Source organism: Acomys russatus, chromosome 21 (genome assembly GCF_903995435.1).
Source record: "Acomys russatus chromosome 21, mAcoRus1.1, whole genome shotgun sequence".
In the NCBI taxonomy this organism is placed as follows: domain Eukaryota; kingdom Metazoa; phylum Chordata; class Mammalia; order Rodentia; family Muridae; genus Acomys; species Acomys russatus.
Window position 1 is genome coordinate 60,481,684 of NC_067157.1, and position 10,569 is coordinate 60,492,252.

Consider the following 10,569-nt stretch of genomic DNA (forward strand, 5'->3'; position numbering starts at 1 on the left):
TTTGCTCTGCACGTTCAAATTTGCCTTGAAGTTTGAAGTTTTTTTAAAAGTTGGTTAACAGGGTTGAAGAGATTACACAGACTATAACACTCCAAAGAATGCAGAGAAATGGAAAGGAAACACGAAGAAAAAGTTATGTTGGTAACCAGAATATCATTTATTCCTGGAGTCTCTAGAGAGCTCAGAGATTACTTTTACACAAATTCATAAATTCAAGGGATGAATGATGAATTCTACAAGAAGAATGTTCTTACCCACAGAGAATAGATTATTGTAATTTTCCAGCATCACATCCATGTACAATACCCTCTGAGCATAGTTGAAACATTACCGTTCGTCCTGTGATCATGTTTGCTGTTTAGAGAATTTCTGAGTCTAAAGTTATGGATTATGATAAGGAATATTTTCTTTTTCTGTGGTCACTGGAAGGTTTATTAACTGATTCCATGTTCTTCCTCCGCTTTCAGATAATTTCTTTAGAATTTACATAGTTATTTTTCAGGTGTTGAATGTAATTCAGTAGTGTATACAAATAGACTTATAAATCTCTTTGTAGTGCCAAATTAAAACTATTTTCACTTCTATTTAATGCACATATTTCTTTTTTTAAATGTCTTTTAGATATTAACGTCTTTCAAAGGATCCTTTCATTTAACTTGTCAATGTCTATGAGGGCTGATCTAGAGCCACCATGGATCCAGACGTTAACTGCTTGCCCCTAGACATTCTTACTGTTCTACAAGCAAATTCACATGTAACCAGAAATGATGTTTGTGAATCTTACCTCCAATTAATCCCTGTTCATTTCAACCAGTGAAATGCTTGCACCTGGACAGAACAGAAGTGAGGTAGGCAGGGCTAACGTTTGCAGGCTCAGGCAGAACCGATGATCACAGGACAAGAATGTGAGAAGGACCAGGACAGAACAGGAAGAAGGAAAAAGGCCAAGTCTCCACCATGTGGGCTGGGAGGAGTTTACTCTTAGGATCGGTGTTGAAGAGAAGTAGCCTTGATGAAAAGAACAAGCAATTATTTATGTAATTACGTATGGGAAGTAGCTCAGATAGGAATGATCAAAGCAAATGACATGGGATGTGGGGCTGGGAGGTAACAAGGTAGCTTAAGGGGTTTATATCTGGCCAGCCCTAGGTTTAAGGTACATTAAAAATATAACAGGTATCTGTGCCTTTTATTGATATGGTTAGAAAATAACCACAATAATACTTATATAGATTAGTAATAGATTACTAATTACCAATTTCCCACAACAAATGTCATTATTCATTCTATTTTTCAACATTTGTAAACTATTTAGTAAGCCCGTCTTTTATTTATTTAATAAGATTTAGTGATTTGTATTTCCACATTTTGATCCACTGAAAGTTTGTTGGTTTTGCAATCGTCAAAGTAACAAGTTTTGTTTTAACTTTTTTCCCATATATATATTTCTTTTTTAAAAAATTTTTTATTATTAATTTATTCTTGTTACATCTCAATGGTTATCCCTTCCCTTGTAACCTCCCACTCTTCCCTCCCTCCCATTTTCCCCTTACTCCCCTCCCCTATGACTGTGCCTGAGGGCGACTTCCTCCCCCTATATATGCTCATAGGGTATCAAGTCTCTTCTTGGTAACCTGCTGTCCTTCCTCTGAGTGCCACCAGGTCTCTCCCTCCAGGGGACATGGTCAAATGTGAGGCACCAGAGTATGTGAGAAAGACATATCCCACTCTCATCTCAACTGTGGAGAATGTTCTGACCATTGGCTAGATCTGGGAAGGGGTTTAAAGTTTATCGCCTGTATTGTCCTTGGCTGGTGCCTTAGTTTGAGCGGGACCCCTGGGCCCAAATCTGCCTATCATATTGTTCTTCGTGTTGGTTTCTAGGACCCTCTGGATCCTTCTACTTTGCTATTCTCCCATGCTTCTCTCATGCAGAGCCCCAATAATTTTAACTTTTTAAAAAAATATTTCGCTGTTTTAAAATAGGTTTCTGCTTTATACTTTGTATTGTATCTTTGCTGTGTTTTGAGTTTAGTTAATCTTTCTTTTTATGTTTTAAGATAGAAACCAAAATCATTTTGTTAGAAATTTCTTCATTTTTAGTCGTATATTTGTTTACAGGTGAATGCATGTTCATGTAGCATGAACAAATGTTATGAGTTTCATTATGACACTTTAAAACATGGCCATGGAAGAAGCCCAGCTACTGTAGGCACTTGCTTCCACTTATGTTTAGCTGACTCTGATCCCTGAGGCACATGGTGGGAGGGGGAGAATTGTCTTCTATAGGTGTTCCATACACTCCCATTAGCTTGTGTGCTACAGCACATACACTCAGGCACATACACAATGCATAAGTTAATTTACTTTTTAAAATCTAAAATAGCTCCAATCCTACATATTAGGTAGTTTGGTCCTATTTAACACCATCCCCGTTAAACACACCAATCCAACAGTTCTCTTTCTCTTAGTTCCTTGTGGTCCCACGTTTACTTTCTTGTCTTTTTAAGTTATTCCTTCATTTACAAAAGGAAATACGCAATATTTATTTAAGCCAGTTTATTTCTTTAACATAATGATAGTTTCAGTTTCATTAATTTTCATGCAAACAAGATTTTTACAATGGGATATTCATTAGCCTAAGCATTTAAAGCTATATGTTTCTCTCCAAACCCAAATGTAGGTACATTTCATACATTTATATTTTGCATTTCTGTTTTTTGCCTAATATTAAAATATATTTTCATTTTCTGTCTATACAAGGTGTCACAGTGTACGATATCATAAAATGAAGCAAAACAAATGTGTGATGAATATGGAAACCACATAAATGTGGAAGCCTCTGACTATCTCATCTATCTCCTCTACTGTCTCCTGTATAAATCACATAAACTTAAATGTTGTGGTCTGGGGAAGGGTTAATGTCAGAAAGTCCTGTCTTCTCAGCTCAGGCACATGTTTCTAAATATAGGTTATCAGCCTCCTGAGCTGGAGCCCTTTTTGGTCCACAGATAACGTAGATTCACAGGACATGAGCATGGGAGACCACCACCCAGAGATTCTTCACCTTGAAAAAAAATAGTGTCAAAGACTTCTTTCATTTTTCTGTTCAAGAGCCTATCTACCCACTGTGTTTCACAACATAAATAGCATTTGGATCAATAAAGAAACCTACCACTTCTTGAAAGTCATTTTCATAGACTGCTTTAAAAGTTAGGTTTATACATATTTTGTTGATATTGTTAACACTTAGGATGAAAATTACATGGAGAGGAAGAAAGAATTTACTTTGACTAGATTAGGAAAGTTTTGTTTCCTAGAGATATGCCCATGCCTGACAACCTTATCTATTTCTCTCACTATTCATTTCTAACATTATTGTTGTAGTGTCATAAACAGAAAATTAATGTAAGGAAATGCAAATGAACACTTTTGTTCAGCAGACGGCTTTACAACAAAATGAAGTCACTATAATCAATGAACATACAGGAGATGAGGGTGAAAAAGAGAATAACTGTTATGGTGTTAAACCTTTAAATAACCTGGTATTGTTCATACAAAACACCATAGTGAGGAGATTGACAAGATACCAAAAACTAGAGTTTCAAAGACGGCAGTACCATGACCACAAATGACGACATGCGGAAATGTTACAATGGGAAACCAGGCTGAGTTACGTGATGGTCTCACCTGGATACTAGATAATGATGCAATTTTTTTTTTTAAATAAGAAGCTCATGGGAAAGAACAGTCTAGAAATACAGACAAGAGACACTGAAAACCCATTTGTGTGAGAAGCCAGAAAGCTAAACCGAATGCAAGACAGTGTTCCTGCTTCCTAGGAGGGTGAGACAAGTAGCACCTGAGAACATTTATTAGAAGAGTTATCTCAGACAGAAATTCATAGAATCCTTCCAGAACTCACCATTCTAAAGCTGTTCCATAGTTCTCATCTCGTTCTCTATAGTCTTGCATCATCTCTTGGGAAGATGAGTAGACACAGGGAAAAGGGCATGACTAACGACTTCAAAAGGGGACGACCACAGCAGAGATAACAAGGTAACTGGAAGGTTCTGCACAGAAGGCACTAAGTAACGTCCGAGATGCACAATGTTGAGCAGAGTTGTTAATTTTGTCTGTGAACAATTTCAAGCTTTTGTTTCTATATGTTATTTTTCCAGACATAAAAATGTTTTAACAAATTTATCATGAGGAAACAGGGTGGATCTGGGGGAGAGGGAAACTGGGAAGAGTTGAAGTCCAAAACTGCAAAATATTCAACACTTCTAAAAGTGAGAAAATTTGCTGCTTTGCATATTTTCATTTTGTAACCAGAATATATCCACATTTTTATTTTATTAATCATAAATAATCCAAAAACATGTTTCTGTGCAGAACATTGGTGTTACAACAATTATATCTTCATAAGAAAAATCAGAAAACACTTTAATGATGATTTAAATAACACTAGTAATTTTATTGACCTTATTATATCAAATCCATATGTTGACATAGTAAGCTTGCATTTAAAAACAGTGTTTTAGAGGGCATTGGATTTTTTCATTTATTTTACTTTAGGGATTATTTTAATAGATCTGCTTAATTCAATCTATTATTTTCCGTGTTATAGCTAGTACTCATCTTGGCAAAATGAGAATTAGTGGCTCCTACCACCCTATCAGTATTGGTGTCCTCACTGGGGCTACTGTATTATACACTGCTATGAATTCTCACCTGTAGGATGTATAGTTGCCTGAAAGCTATTGCAAGCGAAAATGTATAAAAATAATATATTAAGCAAGAACTAAATACTACTTTCTAAAACACAACTCACCATTTATCACACAATTCAGAGTATCCTAACATTAATTGTATTGTAGAGAAAATGATACAAGAGTGCTTTTAAAATACCATCCTGGAATTAAAACATCTTATATGTCCATATTTCTCATAAAACTGATATTTTTAAAAAATTCACATCATGTGCTAGTGCCCTGTAGATTGATGAAAGTTAAAATTTGTTTATCGACTTTGGTGAGCAATATGTCTGTTACAAGATATGGGGAAAAGTACAATCTGCTCTGGCACAGGGTATTGGGCTTTTCCCATATTCTGATAACTGCTGGATTCTTCTGGTATGCACAAATTTAGCATCACTCTTTAACTTCCTCCAAAACAAAGCAGAGACATTTAAAACTATTAAGTATCCATATAGTAATATTTATTTTGTTTAAAAATATTTAATATTAAATTATTAGTACATTATGGTGATGGGAAATGATGAATAGCTGCTCACAGTGATTTTTTTATGTGTGTAAAACGTTGGTAAATTCAGTGTTATCTGAGGTTGATAAGAGTTTATGACATTTGTGCACTGAAAAGAATGGAAATAAATATAACACAAACTTTATTTAATATTATAAGAAAAAATGAAAGGCAGAATTTATTTACAAATCATTAGTTAGTTATAATTAAATATACATACTATAATGGTAATAACAGGCAACATGTAGTGAACCTGTTGACTCACACATTGGACTTTACACACATTAGATAGATTCAAATAAGAACTCAATTTAAGTGAAGCAAGGCTAACTGTTTTAAAAAATATTGAATGTCTTTGTTCTACCCTGAAACAATATTATTTCACTAATTAAATTTCAATTTTTAATCTGATGTGTTGCTATGGGGAAGCTATTCCTGAGAAAAAGACTAACGAATACAATTCCTTGTGGGTCATTAATTGACTCTTTGGGATTTATATTCTTATTAGCCCAGTCAAAGAAGTCAAGTCAGATTTGTCATTATTTTCACAAACCTCATTTGAAATTAGACAATAACCGTTCCTTAATATACTGAATGTTCTAATATTCTACTGTGGATACAAACAAACACTTTATGAGCTATAGTGGTATAAGTGATAATCCTAGAGGCTCAACTCTCTTAACATGATGTAATAAGTCAGAATCAGAAGCAGAACTAGTTATGCTGGTGCCTTCAAAGAGACCAAACCCACCTGCCAGGCATCCATACAGGGGAAGAATGGAAGGAAGACAGCACACAGAATATGGGCAGACTCATGATGGCAGTGAGTGAGATTTAAGCATCGCTTGAGCACTAACTAGTAAATGTTAGAGATGAGATTGATGATGGGGAGCAGACAGCACTGTTTCTTCTATAATTCTGACTTCCAACAAGAGGAGGGAATTTATCTGCAGGTGATAAAAGAATTTTTTAAAAAATAAAATCTCTATTTCCCAGATTTCTAATAATGATAAAATAAAATCACAAGTTCTTTCACTTTCTTTTTTGTGTTTAATAAGTTTTGTTCCTTATCACAGCTTTTAGGAATGATCTCTTGATCCCTTGATGAAAATGCTAAAGATAGTCCATATGAAATAGAGACCTACAAATGCCACTTGGTTAGCTAACCAAGATTATGAAGTTGTGAGGTCATTGTATAAGGAAGATCATACTTGCCAAAGAGCGAGTAACTGCAGTTTCTCATGATGGATAATGCTCTGTTCTAAAGAAATTCACAAAGACATCTTGGTGCTTCCCAACAGTGAGGCCTCCCTAAAGGGATCTCCTTGACTCACTATATTACTAGTGTTATTTTGGGTATATCTTTTAGGAAAATTCCTCTTATGGTGTGCTGAGTGATTGTCCTGAGTAGCTACTGAGTTATAGAAAGTGATTATTTACATTATCTGTACTCTTATGAATTGTGATATTAAACCACATTTTATTATCAGGTCCAAATTTAATGTTCCCAATTTATCTATGGTCCCTAGGCAGGATTTGAGCAAACCTTCTCCACTGGCCCCATTAGGTAATTTCATTAATATTCATGAATTAATGGGTTTATGGGCCTCTTTGTTCCTGTTTATATTTAAATTTTATATCATGGTTATAAACAGGCTTAGTGTAAATAAGTAGATCATTAAATAAGCCTATTTCTGTACTATGTCTAACTAGGGTTTCTATGTTTTACATTATATAAGTATTTAGAAATTACTGTTAAATGTGATATGTTCCCTACACAGGTATTATCTGCAGTTACCAAGAAAGCAATTGTTATGTTTTCTATCATCACATAAGTGGAAATAACCTGGGAACAGTGGAAACAAACTTGAAGAAATTTACTTGTTAGCAATATTAATTTGTCTTATGTAAATTACCTTCCATCTTCAGATTAGACATTTACCCAACTATCATTTACCCACTTTTTACCCTAAGATGAATGAGTTTATATGCACTATGTCACTTTTTTTGTAAAATATAAACAGCCACATAAAACATGTTTTTAAAAAAGTTTTTATTATTAATTTATTCTTGTTACATCTCAATGGTTATCCCATCCCTGTGTCCTCCCATTCTTCCCTCCCTCCCCTTTCCCCCTTATTCCCCTCCCCTATGACTGTTCCTGAGGGGGATTTCCTCCCCCTGTACATGCTCATAGGGTATCAAGTCTCTTCTTGGTAACCTGCTGTCCTTCCTCTGAGTGCCACCAGGTCTCCCCCTCCAGGGGACATGGTCAAATATGGGGCACCAGAGTACGTGAGAAAGTCATATCCCACTCTCCACTCAAGTGTGGAGACTTTTCTGACCATTGGCTAGATCTGGGTAGGGGTTTAAAGTTTACCTCCTGTATTGTCCTTGGCTGGTGCCTTAGTTTGAGCGGGACCCCTGGGCCCAAATCTGCCTATTATAATGTTCTACTTGTGGTTTTTAGGACCCTTTGGATTCTTCTACTTTGCCATTCTCCCATGCTTCTCTCACCTAGAGTCCCAATAGGATGTCCTCCCCTCTGTCCCAGTTTCCTGGTAAGTGAAGGCTTTTGTGGGACATGCCCCTTGGGCTAGTATGCAGATATAAGTGAGTATATACCATTTGATTCTTTCTGCTTTTGGGTTAACTCACTCATTATGATAATTTCTAGCTCAATCCATTTATCCACAAATTTCGGGAATTCCTTGTTTTTAATAGCTGAGTAGTATTCCATAGTGTAAATGTACCACAGTTTCTTTATCCATTCTTCTACTGAGGGACACTTAGGCTGTTTACATGATCTGGCTATTATGAATAAGGCTGCTATGAACATGGTTGAACAAATTTTCTTGTTCATAAAACATGTTTTGTACATCCTTTTAATAGCATTTTATTGAAGAACACTTCACATTTACAGAACAATTATAAAAGTACTGAAAATATCATTTACCTTTATCTTTACTGTACCATACCACAAACTTTTAAATTAAAACCCTTTGCCTCCTCTCTCACCTTTGTATCATCTATTTTGTGTCCATCTATCCACTCATGATCTTTCAAACATCTGTCTTTTATCACCATTTATTAATCTATCATCGATAATACATCATCATCCATCATCATCATCACATAATCCATAATAATTTGTTTCTTAGGTCTTTATTGTTAGAATTCACTTGCACATTCTGGGAAGAAATATCATTTCAATGACTTAATGTCCCTTTCAAAATATCCCAAAGCCAGCCATATAATATTAATTTCTCAAAACACTGGTGACATTCTCTTGAATCACATAATTATGAAGGAATCTACTAGATCTCTGTATGACAAGACGTCCTGATTTTCTATTTGTAATTAATAACTAATATGTGAAAGGATTATATAGACTTTGCAATTATATTTTTCCTTAGAAAATGTACTAACAAATTTGCATCTTTTCCTATCAGTAATGTCATTTAATTTATCAATAATTTGGCTTCCAGTAACTGGGAATCTTTCGCCTTTACCACTCAATGACTTTCATATATATGAAGTAAATGTGCATATGAATATATGAGGTATATGTATAAGTATATGGATATATACATAAATGTATATATTACTATATATAAAACCATGCTAATAATTGATATTTTTAATTACTTATTGTGACTCATTTTCTTCAAGTAAAATTTTTCTAGAACTGAAGATAAAACAAGTGAGAAAATGAGCAATGGTCGAAAAATTCAATACAAGTTCTGGAGACTATTTTATTCTTCTGGGATTTTCTAAATGGCCTAATGTGGAAGTCGTTCTCTTCATGGTGATATTGATATTCTACCTGATAACACTGATAGGCAATCTCTTCATTATCATCTTGTCACACTTAGATTCCAACCTGCACACCCCTATGTACTTCTTCCTCTCAAACCTCTCTGCTCTGGATCTCTGCTACACCACTAGCTCTGTTCCTCAGCTGCTGTTCAACCTCTGGGGTCCACAGAAGACAATACCTTATGCTGGTTGTATGCTACAACTCTATTTAGTCCTTGCCTTTGGTACCACAGAATGCGTTCTGTTGGTGGTAATGTCCTATGACCGCTATGCAGCTGTGTGCAAACCCTTGCATTACTCTGTCCTCATGAATCCTCGTTTCTGCCACCTGATGGCTGCAGCTTCCTGGGTCAGTGGCTTTACCACATCAGCACTTCATTCCTCCTTTACCTTCTGGGTACCCCTGTGTGGGCATCGCCAAGTGGACCACTTCTTCTGTGAAGTCCCAGCACTGTTGAGGTTGTCCTGTGTTGACACCCGTGCAAATGAGCTGACCCTCATGGTCATGAGTGCTGTTTTTGTTCTTATTCCTCTTCTTCTCATTCTGAGCTCCTATGGTGCCATTGCATGGACTGTCCTCAGAATGCAATCAAACGCTCGAGTTCAGAAAGTTGTTGGGACCTGTGGAGCCCATCTTACTGTTGTGTCTCTCTTTTTCATTCCAATCATGTTCATTTATCTTCAGCCTCCAACAGAAAAGTCACAAGATCAAGCCAAGTTTATTGCCCTCTTCTATACTGTTGTCACACCTAGCCTGAACCCTCTCATCTATACCCTAAGGAACAAGGATGTGAGAAGGGCAGTGAGGAAGCTGACTGGGTATGAGAGGGAGATGTGAGAGATGCCTTCCAGTGTGCGGTCTTTGATAAGAAGATCCAATCCGTCATTAAAGACACTTAACCATTTTACAATCTTTTTTTGGGCACTAAATCATAAAACAAAATACAGAGATTAAATTATTTGAGTAAAAACAGTTTTTTTCAAAATATAGAATTATATGAGACACTTAGCCAGTGAATCTCATAACTTTCCACTTTTTATAGTATAAATATAAATGTTTCACATGATTCTTTTGTTCATCTGTCTACCCTGAAACATATTCCCTAGTGACTGTAATTCAGAATTTTAATATGTGTTTAATTTCTTTTAGATTTTGAGATTCTTGGTACTTTAGATGGATGTGCTATATCTGTTGACCAAATAAAGATATCTTATGGATGAAATTGCAATTTAAGATAAAAGAGGACTTTAATCCACTTGGATTTGAGTTTTGTGCAAGGTGACAAATATGGGTCCAGTTGCATTTTTTTACACATAGACCTCCAGTTAGACCAGCACCATTTGTTGAAGATGCTATCCTTTTTCCATCGAATGGATTTGGCTTCTTTGTCAAAAATCAAGTGACCATATGTGTGTGGAATCATATCTGGGTCTTTGATTCGATTCCACTGATCAACCAGCCTGTTGCTGTGCCAGTACCATGCT

General features: G+C 35.7%; 1 protein-coding gene across 1 annotated transcript; it reads left to right on the plus strand.

The window, feature by feature from the left end:
* Positions 1-8,983: 8,983 nt before the first annotated feature.
* On the plus strand, positions 8,984-9,922 carry LOC127205071 (olfactory receptor 2J1-like). The gene has a single exon (XM_051164230.1). The coding sequence runs from the start codon at positions 8,984-8,986 to the stop codon at positions 9,920-9,922; it is 939 nt and encodes a 312-aa protein (XP_051020187.1).
* The last annotated feature ends 647 nt before the right edge of the window (positions 9,923-10,569 follow it).